Raw genomic sequence first — 20,517 nt, 5'->3', positions numbered from 1 at the left:
CCACTTTGCCATCTACTCCCCATAAACCTCCTCTCGCATGTCTATCAAACACTATCTAACTGGGCCTTCAATAAGTTCAATGACCCAACCTCCATTGCTTTCTGGAGAAGAGAAATTCCATGTACTATTGACCCTTTGGGAGAAAGAAGCTCTGCTCAGCTCTGTCTTCAATGGTATCTTATCCTTAAGCTGTGTCCCTTGCACAAATGGAAACACTCTCACAACATCTACCCTATCCAATGCCCTCAACATGAAGTGCAGTGCAGTGAAATGTGAAATTATTCATTTTGGTAGGAAAAACATGGAGAGACAATATCAAATAAAGGGCGCAATTCTAAAAGATGTGCAGGAGCAGGAACGTCTGGATGCATGTCATTGCAAGTGGCAAAACATGTTCAGAGAATGATTAATAAAGCATACAGTATTCTAATTGTTAATTCTATATATTAATAGGGGCAAAGAGTGCAAAAGTCATGAGGTTATGTTGAACTTGAAGAAAATACTAGTTTGGCCTCAGCTGGAGTATTATGTCCCGTTCTGGGCACCGCATGTTAGGAAGGATGTGAAGGTATCAGGGAGAATGCAGAAAAAATTCATAAGAAAGGCTTGAAGGGTAAGGAACTTCAGCTTTGAAGATAAATGACAGACGTGAGGGTTGTTTACCTTGGAGAAAACAAGGTTGAGAGAAGATTTGATAGAAGCAATCAAAAATATGAAGGGTCTGGACAGAGTAGATAAGGAAGAACTGCTCCCACTCATGAAACAATCATGACAGGGCACAGATTTAAAGTAATTGGTAAAAGAAGCAAAAGCAACATGAGAAAATATTTTTTCACGCAACGAGCGGCTAATGTCTGGAATGCACTGCCTGAGAGGAGGTAGGGTCCATTAAAGCATTCAAAAGGGAATTAGAGTGTTAACTGCAAAGGGAGAATGCTCAGGATTACAGTGAGAAGGGTGGTGACCTACATTATGTGAATAGTTCAACTGGAGAGCTGGTGCACAAAGGGTCGAACTGTCTCCTTCTCCACTGTAACAATTCTGTGATATTTTCTGTCTGCCTCAGTAACCTCTCAAAGCAAATCATGGAATAGGTGCAGTTGGGAAAGGCCATTTCTCAACTTGGCTTTTGTTGTCCCTCATCCCAACTTTTAATTCCTCAGATCTTTAAGTGATTTCAAGGCTTTTGCATCCACTATCCTACCTAGGGGTCCATTCCAGGTTCAATCGCTCTTTGCCCACAGAACTTCCTGACATACATCCTAATTTTCCTTTGGTTTCTTGTAGCCCTCCCACAATTCTGATTAAGGCAGTATTCCAGATTTATCGTTTCCACCCACTTTATTCCAAGCAGCTCAGAGGTTCCCCCTTACAGTATACAAGGCCAAATTGCCCAATTTTTCTATTCAACATACTGATCCTATGATTAGTAATGAAGACAGTGTTCCAGCTATGATCCAACACCCACTTATACAACCATCTTAGATGACTTGCACTCTGTCCATTTGCTATCGGAACTTAAACATTATTAGCCATTTATTACAATGTAACACTGTCTGGATGGTTTCCTCAATTAATCCACAAGCTCTACATTTCTTTCCAGTTCTGTATGCCATACCAGTGCTCAATTTAACAATTACTTCTTTTTTTCCTACTAATCATTTTGCATTTGTTTTGTGTAAATTGTACTGCAGCTGCTCGTCTCGGTAGTTGTAGGGATTCCAATGCCGCCTGAATCTAGTTATCACCAGCTTTCTACTAACTGGTACTTTCAAAAGACGACACTTTCAAAGCCTGGTATTACATGTCACCTCCCTAGAAACACAAATACTACATCATTTGAGTTACAGATTCTTCCAATCAATATTGCACCACAACCAAACAGAAGTAATTATAAACATAAACAGATAGATAGTGGACTGTCAACAACAACTTGCATTTACGAAGTGTCTTTTCATGTACCAAAATGCCCCAAGGGACTTCACAGAAGGATATTAAGGATAAGTTGATGCTGAGCCACACTAGGTGATTTTAAGGAAAATGGTCTGGAGTTGAGATAAAGAGGCAACTACCAAGGATAACCCTAAAGGAAGCAAAATAGGCAGAGAGATTTGGGGAATTTCACAGCTTACATAGAATGCCTACAGTACAGGAGGAGACCATTTGGCCCATCAGATCTGTACCGACTCTACGATAAGAGGTCTTCCCCTCCAGCCCAATCCCCATAACCCCACACATTTACCATGGCTAATCCATCTAACCCAGTCATCTTGGGATACTAAGGGGCAATTTTTAGTATGGCCAATTCACCTAACTTCCTGACATTCATCCTAAATTTTGCTTTAGTTTCTTGTAGCCCTCCCACAGTTCTGATTGAGGCAGTATCCCAGATTTATTGTTTCCATCCGTTTTATTCCAAATGGCTCACTGAGATTCCCTCTTACAGAATACGAGGCCAAATTGCATCTTTGAAGTGTGGAAGGAAACTGTAGCACCCAGAAGAAACCCACACAGACACAGGGAGAGCATGCAAACTCCACACAGACAGTCACCCAAGGCTGGAACTGAACTCAGGTCTGTGGTGCTGGGAGGCTACAGTGCTACCATTGTGCCAGTGTGCTGCCCACTCAGGCAGCTGCAGGTATGGTCACCAATTGTGGTGCAATTAAAAGAGGGGATACTCAAGAGACGAGAATTAGAGAAGCGTAGATATCTGAGGACCGTACAGTTGGAAGAGTCTATAGGGATAGGAAAGGATGAGACAATGGACAGGCTTAAATACAGGAATTTTAAAATGGAGGTGATGCTTAATAGGGAGCCAATATAGATCAGCAAACACAGAGATTACACATGAAGGGAACTGGAGTGAGTAAGGACAATGGCAGCAGACTCTGAATGGTCTTCAATTTGTGGATTGCACAATGCATGACGCTGATTCGAAAAGCATTAGCAGAATCAACCCTAAAGATAACAAGGGCAAGGTGAAGGTATTCAGCAAATGGGCATAAGAACATAAGCAGAGAAAGGTCATATGGTCCCTCGAGCCATTCAATAAGATCATGGCTAATTTGAAGATAAAAGCAAAATACTGCAGATGCTGGAATTTGAAACAAAAACAGAAAATCTCAGCAGATCTGACAGCATCTGTGAAGAGAACAGAGCCAAAGTTTCAAGTCTAGATGACCCTTTGTCAGAGCTCTGGTAGAACGAAGAGTAGAATGAAGGCTGTTGTAAATGCTCAGTGTTCACTATGTTGCAATGTTAACACGGATGATGAGAAGCTACAATCAAACGCAGGAATGAGCAGCTTTGCAGGGATGTATCCCAGACACCTTCCTCCAGGGATCCATGGTGACCAGGCTACAGAAGAGGAAAGGATCGGAATAACATGGTGCCGAGTCAGTCTTACCGGCCTGTGTAAGTGCCAGCTGTAGATGTTGCTGAGACGCCAGTGGTCAGGGCCCGGCTACTGGCAGGGTTGGTGGAAGAGCTCGAGCTGGACAGCGTGGTGACAGAGCCTGGGGCAGAACTGCTGACGAGACTTTCCTGCCTCCTTCCAAAGGATGAGCTGCAAGGGAGGATTATGATGGAAAGAGAATTCTTTTAGGAAGAGGTAAATCCCGATGGGGCACACATCAGATAAATAATAACAATGAATCTCACTGGAACAACAGAAAATGGCTAACTGGTGCAGTAGGTTAGACGCTGCACTTTCACTCTGAGACCTGGCGGGAAACAATGCACCAGTTTCTTGTTCCACTTGAACTTTTCAGTCAAATTCAATCCGAGACCCCAATCCCCTCAACATGGGTGTCAATAGATTGATCTCACCAACTTTATCCATCTCCCGTCTCTGTGCAGCACCTGACTTTTATTCAGTTAATATGGTTCTCTCAATAGTAGCAAAGGGATTTGCCTCAGCATTTCACTGTCTTCGGGCCAAGCTATAAAGTAGTAGCTTTCAAAATACCGTCTGCGTAACAAAACAATTTCTAGCCCATTCTTACAATCCCCAATCCCTCCTTATACAAATAAACAAGACAAATAATTCAGCCATTGCTGTATTATACAGCATTGCGAGATCCACTAGGCTGAGTTAAGGCCTGTGTTCAGAGCTGTGAATGCTGTTGGCTCCTACACCTCAGCTAATCCTCAGTGCAGACTACCTAGCAAGACGTGATTGTATCTAACTGTAGGCTCATAAGAATGTTGGAAAGGATTGCTCCAAAACAATAACTTCCCCTTCTCCAATATACTGACTGATTTTAGCCCACTGTCACCAGAAGGAAATTTGACCAGAAATTCAAGCTAATGCTAATCTAAGCAGCACACGCTGTTAACAATGCAGTAGTTCATCTCCTGACACACAGTACAAAAGGTTGCAAGAAACCAATGTGACCAGTACCTTTTAAATGCGATGATGTTGGTAGAAGCAGAGTCAGTGTTAGCAACTTTATGGTTTGAGGCCGCACTTGATATTAATCTGGAACGAGCCGTGAAGTCTTGTGCGCTATAACTGCGGCCTATCACTCTCAGGTAGAAGTGACTAGTGAAGCGGCAGAAAGTGTACAAACATGCAGGAAGAGAACAGCATAATAAATACGTGAACTCACAGGTTATATGCATGGAGTCAGACAGACCACAAGAACAGAAGCACAGTCCTGTGTACATAGGCTGAAGTGGTATATACACAGGACAATCCGCGCGCACACAAGCTGAGTGTTGAAGCAGAGTCTGACAAGTTCCACGTGTTAGGCCGACAGATAGGGCATGCCACACATACAGAGATGGCTTTTCACACTGAAGAAATAAACTGACTCACAAAGTGAGTAATTATACAGACAGACACTGTTACTGTTTGGACTGGCAGATACAGCAAATGCACTGGCTAACACAGAAGAGAAATTGCAATAAAGACAAAGGCACCATCAATGCAGAGTGAAGGGGTTATCACTGAATGAGGCCGGCATACTGCAATTAAGTACATTACCATGTACTGCATTAACAGACTCAAAACTAAGGGGCAAGTAAGCTTTAAGACACAATACACAGACAATAATGAGACACATACAATATGTGAGTGGTTAACGTATCTCCCAGATCAGTAACACAACTAGGGTGAGGAGTAGGCAGGCAATATGTGGCGGACGGACTGTTCCTGAAGGATGTGCAATGTCACGTCTGCTCTCTAGGTAAATACACATCTGATATTTTTGCCTGAGTGCATCACAGGGATAAACAGCAAAGTTCTGAATTCACAATATTTTTCTTACCAAAGTGTTAAAACTTCAATGATAGAAAAATATAATGCAGATAATCACATTATCATCGTCACATGTTGTTATATTCACCTTGTTCTCAACAGGTTAATGCCCATTTTAGTTACATCACCAAAGTACTGAGAAATCAACATAAAACATACTATTAAAGCATCAATTGAGAGAGGTTGACATTGAGGAACAGCAGCAGTATTAAAGATACAATCAGAATTAGCTTGGGAGAAGGCCTGGGGTGAAGGGGGGTGGGGGGAAGAGAGAGAGCGAGAGAGAGAGAGAGAAAGAGAGAGAATGAGTTACTGAGCATGACAGTGAGACACATCTGGACTAATTGCAACATACAATGAGTGGAAGCAAAAATAAATCACACGCTACCATTTAAAGAAAAGCACAGACCAATGTTCTTCCCTCAAGCAACATCATTAAAACAAATCATCCAGTCACTCAGTTGGGGAGAGAGTGCTGTGGTATTGTTGCTGAACTTGTAATTCAGAAACCCAGGGTAATGCTCTGGGGACCTGGGTTCAAATCCCTTCATGGCGGATGGTGAAATTTGAACTGAATATAAATCTGGAATTAAAAGTCTTCTATTCACCATGAATCGATTGTCATAAAAACCCATTTGGTTCACTAATGTCCATTAGGCAATGAAATCTGCCGTCCTTACCTGGTCTGGCCTACACATGACTCCAGATCCACAGCAATGTGGCTGACTCCTAATTGTGCCCTCAACAGCAATTGGGGATGGGCAATAAACGTTGCTTCGCTAGCAACGCCCACATCCCATGAAAGAATATTTTTTAAAAATTACTTATTTCAGAGATCTTGTGCAAATTAATTGCTATATTCATTTCTGTAACAACAGTGACAGAACATCAAAAGTAAATCCTTGATGAGAAAGTGTCTTGGGGTGTCCAGACAATGTGAAGAAGCATTATAGAATCACAGAATCCCTTCAGTGAAGGAAGAGGCCATTTGGCCCATCGAGACTGCACTGACTCAGCATCTTACCCAGGCCCACCCACCCTCATCACCCAATCCCCATAACCCCTAACCTACTGTACCTACACAACTTGGGACACTAAGGGACAATTTAGTAGGGATAATGTAGCAAGACCAATCCACCTAACCATAGAAATGCAAGCTTTTCATTATTTTACTTAAATGCAAGTGAGATTACAATCTGAAATAAAACAGAAAATGCTGGATAAACTCAGCAGCTCTGGCAGCATTCAAGGAGATAGAAACAGAGCCAATCATAGAATCCTGCAGTGCAGAAGGAAGCCAATCATCGACCACAATCCCACTCAGGCCCTATCCTCATAACCCCATGCATTTACCCTAGCTAGTCCCCCTGACACTAAGGGGCAATTTAGCATGGCCAATCCACTTATCCTGCATATCTTTGGACTGTGGGAGGAAACCAGAGGACCCAGAAGAAACCCACACAGACACGGAAAGAATGTGCAAACTCCACACAGAGTGACCCAAGCCGGAAATCGAATCCAGGTCCCTGGCATTGTGAAGCAGCAGTGCTAGGCGCTGTGAGACAGCACTGCAAGCCACCGTGCTGCCCCTAAATGTTTTGAGTCCCTACGCACGGACCTGAAACTGTTCCTTTCCCCACAAATTCTGTCAGAGCTGCTGAGTTTATCCAGCACTTTTTTTATTTCAGATTTTCAGCATCTTCAGTATTTTGCTTTTATATGAGATTAGAACCTGACTGACGGAGAGCTCGGAATCTGTCCAATCCAGAAACTCAGCAGTACCACAAAACTCAGTAACGGAGAATGCAAGGTGCTGCTCTCTGATATACCTCGTGTTCAAGAAACAGTTTACCATGAAAACTGTAGTTCCAAACGATGGCCTGGAGGTTGCACATGAGAAAAACATCAGCTCTTTTCTCGGGGTATGTTTCACAGAGTGAAAGGAAGGGCGAAAGGGAAGAACAAGAGGAAAAGAGAGAGAATCAGGCAGAATAGAGTGTGAGGAGCATCTCAGGCTTAACTTTAAGAGGTAGATTCTGGAAAAATAATTTGGGTTTGAGCTGTACTATTTGAAAATGGCAGAGTTTTGCTCTGGGTGAGGAGAACAATTTTGGAGTGAGTTTTAAGAATAATCAGCTGCTGCTGGTCTTTTGGGACTGGTTTCATGTGGAGAGCTCAAAGGATCATTGGACGCATGGGAGAAAGTATTAGATAGGTAAACAAAAGTTACAACTGTACAGTGATGTTGAGCGTGACTATTGAAACATGGCTAACATGATAGCATCTCATCGTACCAGTATCAAAAGCTGTTAATGTGTCCAGAGTTTAAAATGGGTTGATAAACAGTTATGTTAGGTTATTATGTTCAGTTCATGCCTCATTCCGAGTGATCAGGATTTGTCAAGCATCCTCCGAATAACATTACAGTTTCTGTCCCTTAAACAAAGTGTGGGACCTGTGCGGTAATGTACTTCAATCTAATGCACTGTAGTACAGGCTCTTACACACTTAAAACCAGAAGTAGAGACGTACTTGCTTAAATGAATAATGTTGAAGTATCTGGGGAAGCGGCTGCAAATTGTGGTATTAAACTCAACACTGACCATTAAGGTAAAGGCAAAATACTGCAGAAGCTGGAATCTGAAACAAAAACAGAAAATGCTGAAAAATCTCAGCAGGTCTGACAGTGGAGAGAGAATAAAGCCAACATTTCAAATGAAACATTAGCTCTATTCTCGCTCCACAGATGTTATCAGACCTGCTGAGATTTTCCCACACTTTCTGTTTTGATCAACATTGACCATACTGCGTCACTGCAGAACAACAATTAATACGTTGAACCACATTTCCAAAGCCTTGGAGCTCTGTGCAAGCTGATCACCGAAGGACAAGTGAAATATTCAAATCCTGGAGAAAAAGCCCATGAGGCTAATTCCTAATGAGAAGATACTAAATTACAAGAAAAACTTCAAAAAACTTTGGACTATTATTGGAAACAAACAAAAGGGCCAATGTGACAGGAGATACCAAGCCGAGTGGAAGAAGTTAATCATGAACTTTTGTTTTATTCAATCACAACTCCAGAACATGGGTACCGAGGGGCTAACCAATAAAAGGTAAATTCGGGACTGATGTCAAGAAACATTTTTACAGAAACACACTCCAAACAGATATCATTTCATTGATACCAGGAAACGTTTGCATCAATGCCCATCATCTTGGCAGCAATCATGATACCTTTGACTCTGCAGTGCCACCAGGAAGGGCAAGAGGGATGCTAATGGGCAACGGGCTATCTGCTGACCACCTGACTCATGACCCCAGTCCGCAACTTATGCATATAATGGATCACGAGTGCAGTACCCCTGCCCCCTGGCATAAGGCTGAGGACGTGCCCAACACATCCCCTTTTCTGCCAGTCAGTCAGCGATTGACTCATCCATCAGTGCGTGTAGCCTGAATGGCTATTTAAGCATCACTCTTACACCTCACCTTCCCTCTGTTACTGATCACCACAAAAATGAATCAAAAGTCAACACAAACATTTCTAACCAACTTTATCAAATCATCTCATACTCTATATTAAAGTAAACTAATCATCTTTTTGCATTCCCTCATTGTCTGGCTTAATGTGCTTTGATCCTCCTTACTACAGCCAGTGGCTATAACATGGTGTTTGGGGCTGGCGGGGGGGTTGTTGCCACAGGTACATCTCAAAACTTAAAAAGCTCAAGTCTGGATTGCAACACCTTGGCATGACTGACAGCAGTCTGAGCTTGCGAACTACAGACAACAGCAAGGGCACAGGCAGAGTGACAATGGTTGGAAGTCAAATCCCAAGTGTGGACAGCAGGTTTGCGTACCCCACAGAAAGGCTGCCACTCCTCTCAGGAAGACATCTCACAATTCCTGGTAATCTACTGGAGTACAGATTGTGGGGCTGTTGCGAGAGCTTTCAATCTTCTTTGAGAACCGGCATCCACAGTCAGAAAGGCAGCAGATTGAGCTGGCCTAGCAACAAGCCAAACCTGTGCAACTTCAGACTGAGATTCCACTCCGGCACTCAGAGGCTGTCTGGCCTCTGCTTGTGCTGTAATGGAGGCAGAAACATCAGTCCACAAGTGTTCTCATGGCAATGGCTCACACGTTCATGCTGGAAAGATTGGTGCCAGAATCTAACATGATCCTTCAGAGTAGCAGTGGCTATCAGACTTTAAAACCCACTGTGAGATGCGACTGTGAGTCTTGCAGCATTGCTAAGCATGTGAGGGAGAGGTGAAACTGTGAATATGAATTATCCGTCATAGCTGACAGAGGTTATTGGATCGAGGGCAGATAAGGTCTGGTGAACAGAGCCATGTCTGAGACTAATGACTCAGTCGCAAGGACATGGCATTTGAGGATTAGTAGCTAACCTTGAGCAGTTGTTTAAACAATTAAACTTTATCCTGCACCTTGTCTAAGTTGTCGGGCCTAGGCTGCCTGCATTGCTGGAAATGGGTCTGCGCTCCCACTGCCTTTGCAAAGAAATGTTTGCACCTTGTGGATAGAGAACATCTCTCTTTTTGTCCAACTCTTGCACCAAGACCACCAGTGCTGTGTCAAAGCATCTCAAAGGCCATCTCTGCCCTACTGCACTACATTCCTGCAGGTCAGACTGTCTTCACCAATCAACTGGAACCAGAATGCTCCTTCCCCTATAAGAGATGTAGGCTAGCTTTAAATGGTGCTAGATTTGCGCAAACTGGATCCCCTGATGCCTGTATCCATCACTGACAGGGTTATAGCAAGTACCACCTAAGGGTAGGAGTCCTCACAACATTTAAGAAGCATTTAAAATGAACATTTGTAATGGCATTGCATACAGGTCAAAGGATCAAGTGCTGGAAAATGGAATTAGAATAGAAAGGTGTTTGATGGCCGACATGGACATGACGGGCCAAAGGGCCACTTTCTATGCTGTAAAACTCCATCAGTAACCAGACAGCACAAAGTTTGCATGCAACGGGAACTGGTGTAGATTAATTGCAGATTGTGGTCCCTGGCCTATTTTGAGGACAATCAAATTTCACCCTCCAAGGACTCTAGAGCTTGGAGGTGCCATTTTTACAAAAGAACGAGTAAATGTTCTGACATAAGCTCACAGTAGTTATGCTAATCTGTTTACTGGTACAATGTGGCCCTGTGTATAGTATTCTGTTTTTGTTTCAGATTTCCAGCATGTGCATTTTTTTTCCTTTTCAAAGAATTTTTTTCCTTTGATTTTGAAAGATATTACTGCAATTGGCATCAGTACAAAGGAACCATTCATCCCCCTCATACATAAAGCTTTCCCTTTTATCATTAAAGGAGTGAGATTTTTTGCTCATGTTTTTAAGGCACATTTTGGAATATTACGGGCCTGAGTTCTGGTTTAAAGGAACACACTATGATAAAAGCCAACTGACTGTGGCAATGGTATTGAATGTTCATCTGGAAAAAAAAGTCAAAATATTCAATTAAAAAACCCTATTGGTTAAAATTATTTTAACATGATCGGAATCATCTAGGAATATCAGAAAGCATGCATGTTTGTGGCAAGGACTGATAAAGTGCAATGTTTCAGGAATCGGGAAAATTATTTTGTCGTCAGAACTTAACGCAAGCAAGAACAGCACTGCATCATGGGTATTTACAATTCAAAATCTTTGTAAGTGATAGAGAATTAGAGAATGCTGTAAAGATAAAAACAAATGGCAGATCATGTTCTTTAGGAATGCTTCCTTCTAAGAAAGTGTGTCAATGAGTGCTTTCCTTTCTGTGCAAGTTTGTAGAATGGCTTGGTTTAACAGAAGGTGTTTGAACTCCTTAGCTGGGTTAAAGGTGGTTGGGATTCTGCAAGAATGGCTCCTCAGTCTATGAAGTGGGCCCACAGCACAATCTGGGGAGCTAAGTAAATGTTGCAGCAGAATTCCTGAAGCATTCCTGTTGTGGTAAATCTGTGCCAGGAATAATAATCCATCAAATCCATTCCCCACATTTCAAGAGTGGGATGAGATGATAATAGGACAGGACACTGTCCTGGGATTGTATTTAGGACAGAACCTGGGATTGTATTTTACTGGGGAGAAACATAAGGAGATGGAAGTGGGATCTCTGAGGGTCTCTTCAAGGGTGATTGTAGGAATTATTTCTTGCAGTTTAAACAAAAACAACATATGTTCTCCTTGACCAGATCTTTGATTAAAAGCGCTATTTCTACGTACAATGATGGTTTGCTTGTTTTTGTTCTCATTTTAGAATGTGAATATGCAAGACAACTTGGCACATTTCCATGCAAATACCATTTGAAGCGATGTCATACATTACAGATGTTTCTATAGAGGTCTACAAGGCTCAGCCACCATTGTCAGTGCCACAGTAGAAGCTAGGCACCTCACAACAACCTTGCACATGTACATGCAGCCTTTTTGCGAAGCAGCAACTAGTGAGGAACAGGCTGAAGTAAGAAGGGACATGTGATGGTGGCTATTCAGGAATCCAGATTCAGTCCAAATGCTTCCCCAGCTGCAGCATCCACATAAACTTCATACACCAACATATAAAAAACTGATTAGTGGAACATAATCACCTTCTGGAGACACTTGACAATGAGTGCAAAGCTCTGCAAAGTCTGGTGGTGTTTACAGATTGTAGAGCAACTGGAAACACATCACCGTTCCTAGGTCAAAATCCTGGAACTCCCTCCCTAACAGCACTGTGGATGTACCTACACTCAGGGACTGCAGCAGCTCAGGAAGACAGCTCACCATCACCTTCACAAGAGCAAATAGGGACAGTCAATGAATGCTGACTTTGCCCGCAATGCCTGCATCTCTCAAATGATTGCCTCATATAAGGGGTAAGTACCATATAGCATGAATCACGGCAGAGTCATCACCTGGTTTAGTGTTGATCGTTGAAGCAGATGGGAGAGCATTTTCTCAGATTTACCCTCTCACAATTGGCCGTGCATTTTTATCTTTTTTTTAACCTCTCCCATTAGATGACATATTTCGGTAAGGTTAGCCTCCAGTGAAAGTCGTCCTAAGCAGGGTTAGAGATTTTTAAGAATTGAACTGCTGCTTTAGATGCTGAACTGTACAGCTTCAAAACACTGGAGATCAGATGGAAGGAGCCATTACACTGGCTTTCCGGAACTCATTGCTACCCTCAAGTCTACCCTTCCACAGATCAGTGGTAATGCTGAGGCAATGCCTTGCAGTAATGACACAACTGAGGCAAGCTCAGATAAGGCTGCTGCCTTTTTAGGCAATGCCACATCTGCCCAACTAACGGTCAATTCAAAGGACAGAAGATGATGTGCCATGAGACAAACAGTAGTCAGGCAGCTTACCATCAGACATGGTGGGAACATCGACAGCGCCTACTTGTCACTTAGGAAAGGTATCACAGTACTTACTCAATCCCAAGTGCTTGCCATTAATACCAAAGTGACATCACTTAGTCTTCCCTTTCAAGAAACACATAGAAGATACACTGGAACAGTGCTAGAAACATCAAACATGTTAAGCACAAAAATTGCACACATAGGATGTTTACTTCCACTTTGTCCAGAGAATTTACTTCCAATAGTGTACACTGGCAGCAGATCAAAAGATGCCTAAAATGATGGTGTAGAAGACAATGTTGCTGCAAGTGTAGCAAATGCTGCACAAGAACACAATGTTAGTGAAAAGGACAGAATGGGTGCACTCTGATGAGCTACTGTACTAGCCTTGTAGATTATAATGGTGCAAACATCTTCTGTTCACTGCCAGTATCCTGATCTAGTGTTAATTACAAGTGGGCCTCCTACTCTTCCAAATTATGTATATTCTGGAACAAGCAGCTGATCACAAAGGATGTCACAGGGCTGCAAGGCACTCCTTGATCAGTCAAAGCATACTGAGCATTACTGCAGGGTGCTCACAGTTTGCCTGGCAGATCCACAAGCTTCAGTATATCTGTGTTCATGTTCTGCCTGTGGCTCAGACAATGGGCTCAGAAGCCGCTACTGAAGAGAACATCCTTGGCCTCTGAACGTCTTTCCAGTCTGTTTTCTCCTTCAAATCAAAGATTTCCTGAAACAACAAAGGATTTTGACCATTGTCAAGGAAGTGGAAATTGACCACTTCCTTAACAATTGACCACTTCCTTGGTACAGCTGATCACTGACTACTTGACCAATGGAAGTAGAAGCCCTTCTGATTGGTGGAAGCCTTTGTATAGGGGCAAAGATGGCTCCATAGGTACTTCTGAGAAAATTCTGCCTCAAGGACTTAAATAGCCTCTGATTGCGCATTTACTCTCCCCTTGGGGAAATATAAGTGCGCTGAGTGCTGCCCATGGAACTGTGTTACACATGGGATAGCGGAGTCTCAGAAGCATGGTACAGGATGCAGGAAATCAGGGAATTGGGACTATGCTAAACAATGAAAACTGAGAACTGGTAATAAAAAGGATAGAAGTTACTAGGCAGCTGTCCGAGCACATCGCTCCTTCTGCAGTCATCCACTATAACATGCCAGGTACAATAGAGGCTAGATGCAAAGTAAAGCATGGTCATTACTGGCACAAGTACTTCTAGAGTAGGCAGAACCTGTTGCATTAAAAGTTAAACTCTTCCTTGCTGCATCAAATTTTCCAGATCATACGGCCCCCACCTTAGCATCATTGTCTCAATTTACTGAATACCCAAAGTTGGTTACTAGCCACTGGGGAGCTCTGTGTAATTGATCCAGGGCTCATAAAGGTGATGGAGTACAGGAATATCAGTGCAACCGGGGCATTCCAGGGGTCACATTCTCCCAGATCACAACCATACTCCCCTTTCCGGTGGATGATCTGATGTCTGTGTCTGTATCATGTCACATAAAACCTTCAACCAGGTTGTTCAGGCTGAGTCTGTTTTCTGCAGTCTTCCCCCATTGCCTCTCCATACACTAGTCTGCTTCAACATGAACTTGATTGGTAAGGGGATCAAAGGTTAGAGGGAAAAGGCAGGAGAATGGGGTTGAGAAACTTATCAGCCACGACTGAATGGCAGAACAGAATCGATGGCCCAAATGGCTCCTATATCTTGTGATATTATGAACTGCACAGGATCGTCTGACTTTATCACAGTGGGAAAATGTCAATTTATTGCTCCATGGCACTGTTTACAGGAGCAGTCCTCCAGAACTAGGACTGTCCTCAGAGGAAACTCTTCCTTAAATTCCATCACGCAGTCACACAGTACTTCATCAAGAAGTCCAATGTCACTCCATAGTATGAGCAATATGGTGCAAGCGTATTTTCAGTGCACTGGACTATGATCTCCATTACATTCCACTACAGTTTTGTGTTGTAGCTGTGATATGCTAAAGAAAGGACTTGCATTATACTTTATTAAGGACATGCCAAAGTGCCCACATGCAATAGACAGGTAGTCCCACCACTGGAAGCAGACACAGGACAGGATTTTCCAGCCGTGCTTGCACCGAAACCGGAAAATCCTGCCCGAGGTCGACAGACCGTTCCACGGTCCACCCCTTGCCCACTACGAATACCTTGGTGGGCAGAGGGGGAAAATTTGCCCCATAGTATCTAATTTTCAAAATCCCAGATATAGTATGGTGCTGGATAGCCAATTACTCTGTTTTATTTAGTGGTATTGTTGAAGGGAGGAATATCAGCCAGGGTTTCAACAATCCACAATTACTTCTGCGAATTCACCACGGGAATCAAGCCGGCGTCAATGAGTGAGAACAGTTTACTGTACCCAGAGACACAGGGAACAGTTTATAGAAATGTCATAAGAATCAAATAGAGGGAAAGATGAAACGTACAGAAATGACACCAACTCCAGAATTCAATCTCCTTTAAAGAATTCCGACAGGAAATGGAAGCCCATCGTCATGATGTTATCAAGGCAACTAAAGAGCTCTCTACACCCTGGTCACAAACCTCTTGGGATAACCTGCCACTGCTGCAGTGGAGATGCTACTTGGAGTCGTGTTACTCAAGTCTTTATCCTTTTTGCTGCTCTCCAGCTCCATCTGTCTGCGTGTGTAGGACGAGCCCCGGGTCAGGCTGGTCAGTGGATTGCCAGTGTCATCCTCTCGCTGCCGTGTGTAAGAGGCACTGCGAGCTAATGGGACGGCGGAGTCACTGCGTGGAAAAACAAGGATCACAAATAGCAAAAGATAGGCAATGACATCCAATTTAGCCACACTTCTTAAACATTTCCATTTTAAAGCTGAAGTAGTGAGGACATGTCCACCACAAGAAATTTTCAGGAGAAACACAGAAAATAGGTGTAGGCCATTTGGCCCTTCGAGACTGCTCTGCTATTCATTTTGATCATGGCTGATTATCAAATTCAACACCCTGATCCCCTCTTCTCCCCCATAGCTCTTTAGCCCTAAGACATAAATCTAATTTTTTCCTGAAATCAGACAATGTTTTGGCCTCAACTACGTTCTATGTAGTGAATTCCACATATTCACCACCCTCTGCATGAAGAAATTTCTCCTCACCTCAGTTTGAAAAGGTTTACCCCTTATCCTCAAACGATGACCCCTAAATCTTGGACTCCCCTGCCACTGGGGACATTCTTTCTGAATCTACCCTGTCTAACCCTGTTAGAATTTTAAAGTTTCTATGAGGTTCCCTCTCACTCTTCTAAACTCCAGTGAATATAATCCTAACTGACTTAGTTTCTCCTCATATGACAGACCTGCCATCCCAGGAATCTGCCTGGTAAACCTTCACTGTACTCCCTCTGTAGCAAGGACATCCTTCCTCAGATAAGGACATCAAAGCTGCACACAATACTTCAGGCGTGGCATCACCAATGCCCTGTACAATAGCAGCAAAACACCCCTAGACCTATATTCAAACCTTCTCGCTATGAGGACCATAGAAAGTATTTTAAAGGATGCAGACATACTAAACCCCAGGAGCTATTTGAACATTACCATGAACTCAGCAAGACTCAAAGTCAGAAGAGTGAATGTGAGAGCTCTGACGAAGGGTCATCTACTCTTGAAACATTGGCTCTATTCTCTCCCCACAGATGCTGCCAGACCTGCTGAGATTTTGTAGCATTTTCTGCTTTTGTTTCAGATTTCAGCATCTGCAGTATTTTGCTTTTATCTGATGGATATGCTTGCCTTGAAAGCACTGCAGTGAAGATTCACTAGCTGGTAGCCTTCCTGAGATGAGAAAGTTGCCCTATGATGGGAGGCTGAGTAAATTGGGTGGTACTCTCTTGAGTTTAGAAGAACGAGAGGTGATCTCACGGAAAAGTACAAGGTTCTGAGGGGTTTAACAGGCTAGATGCTGAGAGGATGTTGTCCCCCTGACTGGAGAGTCTAGCATTAGGGGGCATAGTCTCACGATAAGGGGTTGTAAATCTGGAATTCTCTACCCCAGAGAGCAATGGATGTTCAGTCACTAAGTATATTCAAAGCTGAGATCAATCAATTTTTGGCCTCTGGGGAGATCAAGACAGATGGGGATCAGGTGAGAAAATAGAATCCAGGTCAAAGTTCAGTCATGATCCCATTGAATGGCAGAGCAAGCTCGAAGACAATTTGGCCTACTCTTGTTCATATTACTAAATTCCTTAATTCCTGAAAGTCAGTTCTCACTTAGAGTCCCAAACTATGCATTTTCCATCTGTAATGATTGAGAGAGAGAATTAGGGTTAATTTTCCTCTTTCTTATCTGAAATGATTGAAAATCAATTGTGGTACTCTACCTCCAGCCTTGTCAAAGAACTTCCAACTCAGCACAGAATCTAACTTGGGACTATCTGCTCAGCATGCCTTAGTACCACACTGACAGAGTGATTATGTATTTATTCAAATCTTTTCATCTATGGATCATTGCTCCCAACAGCCTTGATCAACCATGAAAGGGTCCACTGGCTTCAAGCCTTATTCTTGCAAGCTACCAGAACCTTCAAATTTAGGTATTTTCCAACATCGACATAATCAGATTTATGACTACCCCAAGAAGTACAAATTTACAATCTTCTAGTGATACTTCTTAACCCAAATAGTTAAATAATGGGCCTAAATAGATACCCACCCATCAGTGGTTTTCTCTTAATATGTAATCTAGTCTCACATTCCTATTTTCATAAATCCTTCCCAGTTATAACAACTCAAACTAGTGCTTTAAACCTTGGTCTTCCTATCTGGGAGAAAGGGAGTCATACAGAATCATAGAATCATTCAGTGCAGAAGGATACCATTTGGTCCATTGAGTCTGTAAATACCACAATCCCACTCAGGCCCTATCTCTATAACTCCATGCATTTACCCTAGCTAAGTCCTCCTGACACTAAGGGGCAATTTAGCATGGCCAATCCACCCAACCAGCACATCTTTGGACTGTGGGAGGAAATCGGAGCACCATGAGGAAACCGACGCAGACAGTGGGAGAATGTGCCACACAAGACAGTAACCCAAGCTGGGAATTGAACCCGGGTTCCTGGTGTTGTGAGACAGCAGTGCTAGCCACTGTGGCACAGCAACGTAGTGGCTGTGGCTACTGCTGCCCATTCTTCAAAGCAATTGGCTTCCAACAGCTTTTTATTGTCCTCGATTGCTTGTGTTGTCAAAGCACATCTTAGTAATGTATGGACTGCAGGATGAAACCATACTCAACTTTATACTGACGCTGAGTCCAAATTTTTTGAGCCTACTGTTCTCATGGTGCTAATATGATTGAAAGATCATTATCTGGGTAACTACATTGGGTAGTTGGCTAACCAGCCTTTCAGAGAATAAGTGATGACTGTCAGCTTAATGAACTGGCTGCCTCAGCTTATCTGCCCACCTAGGTTTGTCTTCATTGGTATCTCCGATGGTGAAGAGCTTCCTTGTCGGAGTGGGTGGCACACGAGCTAGTCGGGGTTCCTTCTCCTGGAAGGCACAGAAGCAAAGGATAAACTCAAAACCAATATTACCTGCATTGAAAATGAGAGACCTCAGAACAACAAAACAATCCCAATTACGGACAGAATACCATGTACAATACACGCTAGATAGAGGAAGCTTCTCTCCTGTACACTGTGTTCCGAGGTCATGCACACTACACGGTAAATGTGCTTTAATGCTTCTCCATTAAACGTCCGTGTGTCACACAATTTGTGGTGTGTTGATGCAGAGTAAAGCCTCTGCTGTCTCCCATTGAAGTGCTTCCAAGTCGCAGCTAGCAAGCATTACAAGCAGTATGAAACTGCCTCTATGTTGCCTCATTGAGTGTTTTTAATCAGAACTCTTTCTAAATGGATTGTCAAGTACTTCCATGTCTGGTACAAAACAGGCTAAGTGTAGAGCTATTTTCTTTTCACACTTTCTCATAAAACTGGGCAAAGTAAGGAATGGTTTTGATCCAAATAGAAATGTCTCCCTAGACCAGGTTGTCCAAGTATAATCCATGGGCCAGATGTGGCCCACAAAGTCTGGGCACCAGCTTTCAAAATGGCAGCTAAACAGAGACATTTGAATTGCAGGTTCTGCAGGGAGATCCTCCTGCAACCACGGACCATTTCTCTCACTGTTTGCTGCAGTTTGGCTCACTGCTGAGTTTATCAGCATCAAATGTCGCAGAAACAGGCTGAAATTGGAGGCATGGCATTCACTTGCAACAGGGGGTGCAGGTCGAGGGAGGCGAGTGCCAATCAGCTGAACTGTGAGGCATGGGGAGTGGGGCCCATGGTGTAAGCCCCAAGGATGGGAAGAGATGGGGAGGGGAGGGACAGGGAATTGAGGCTCTTGCGCCCAGATTGAGTGTGACGCAGTGAGAACACAGTCCACTGGTACCTAAGTGAGCGTCTGCATCGGGCTCGTGGGGGAGAGGAGGGGGTGCGAGGGGGCACGAGGGGGAAGGGGGCGCGAGGGGGGAGGGGGCGCGAGGGGGGGGAGAAGAGCGGGGTGGCAGTGAACACGGTGGGGAGGGAGGGCGGGAGCACTGGGAGGAGGGACCACAAGGGGGGAGGGAGGGCATAGGTGGGGAGCACGGGGGGAGGGCAGGGAGCGCTCGGGGGCAGGGGGCATTGGATTATCCTTGCTACCCTTCTTAAACAACAGTGCCACATTTGCTATTCTCCAATCATCTGGGACCTCACCTGTGTCCAATGAAGAAACAAAGATTTCTGTTAGAGGCCCAGCAATTTCATTTCTTGTCTCCCTCAGTAATCCAGGGCAGATGCCATCTGGCCCTAGGGGTTTGTCTATCTTAATGCTTCCTAAAACACCTAATACCTAATGCAGAAAGTTACATGTGGTATTTCACATTTTCCCACCAATTATTCTGTGTTATGTTCAAGGTGGATACAGACTGAAACTCCATGAAGCACTCCCAAGTCAGGTAAACAAAGGATTGGAATGGAGTGATAATCTTTCAAGACTACGTCATCGAATACTCCCAAACCATGTATAGCACGTATCCATCTGCAGCAGAAAGCTTCATATACAGTGCATTTAAAGTACTTTCACACCATGTAGAGCATAAGCACAAAGTAACATTTCTTTCACAGTATCTTAAGTTTAGCATGGGTTAGAGGGGGAAGTGCCCACTATAATGATCTACATTGTCACAACAACTAGTCCCAGATCAGGTCCTACACAGGTCACATCGAGCAATCCCAGGTCACATACAACATGTTACATGTACAGTAAAAGCTTCTTTGCATTATTTTTCCAAACACACAGGTAAAGTGCAGCACAGATTACACACAAGACCATTTCACTTTAGTGTCAGTTAGTTGAGTGTAACACAGCTTAAATCCAGAGTAAAAAAAATGCTGCAAATACTCAGCAAGTCAGGTAGCATCTGTGGAAAAAGAAACAGAGCTATTGTTTCAGATCAAAGTGCATTAGCACTTTCATTAATGTAATGTCAGTGCTCAGAGGGAGGAGACAGCCTCATACTCCTACACACAGAGAGAAGGCTATCCAAGGATCCTACAGTCTAAATACATCCATGAGTGGATTGTCCACATCGCAAGTGCCCCTAAGGAACCAGCTGACAATCCCAATCTCACTCAGACCAAAGAACGGCGAGTGGAAACATTAGCCCCTTCTTTTCACAGATGCTGCCTGAACACCTGAGTGTTTTCCAGCATTTTCTGCTTTTAATTCAGATCTGTAGTGTCGTAGTTTCATGAAGCTCGTTCCACACCCTCCCATCGAGGAGTTCCAAATCAGACAGACTGACTGGATACAAAATTAAATTCA

At 43.4% G+C, this 20,517-nt stretch overlaps 1 protein-coding gene across 9 annotated transcripts in view; it reads right to left on the bottom strand.

Moving 5' to 3' along the window:
* LOC145343915 (protein phosphatase 1 regulatory subunit 12A-like) overlaps positions 1-20,517 on the bottom strand; it is a 186,615-nt gene that overhangs the window by 34,509 nt on the left and 131,589 nt on the right. For 8 of the 9 annotated variants that reach the window (XR_013886820.1, XM_080190438.1, XM_080190440.1 and 5 more), the window contains 4 exons: positions 18,113-18,198; positions 15,230-15,433; positions 4,406-4,546; positions 3,410-3,568 (listed from right to left, as the gene is read on the bottom strand). Coding sequence is in view for 8 of the 9 variants with exons in the window: in XM_080190438.1 (XP_080046564.1) it covers positions 3,410-3,568; positions 4,406-4,546; positions 15,230-15,433; positions 18,113-18,198 (590 nt within the window). In the remaining variant the exon portion in view is untranslated. The remainder of the gene's footprint in view (positions 1-3,409; positions 3,569-4,405; positions 4,547-15,229; positions 15,434-18,112; positions 18,199-20,517) is intronic. The other variant, XM_080190446.1, reaches the window with a different exon arrangement.

This window comes from Carcharhinus amblyrhynchos, chromosome 6 (assembly GCF_965287045.1).
Source record: "Carcharhinus amblyrhynchos chromosome 6, sCarAmb.v2.hapA, whole genome shotgun sequence".
Classification (NCBI taxonomy): domain Eukaryota; kingdom Metazoa; phylum Chordata; class Chondrichthyes; order Carcharhiniformes; family Carcharhinidae; genus Carcharhinus; species Carcharhinus amblyrhynchos.
Note: the sequence above shows the minus strand (reverse complement) of the source record. Positions and strands in the feature narration are given on the sequence as shown.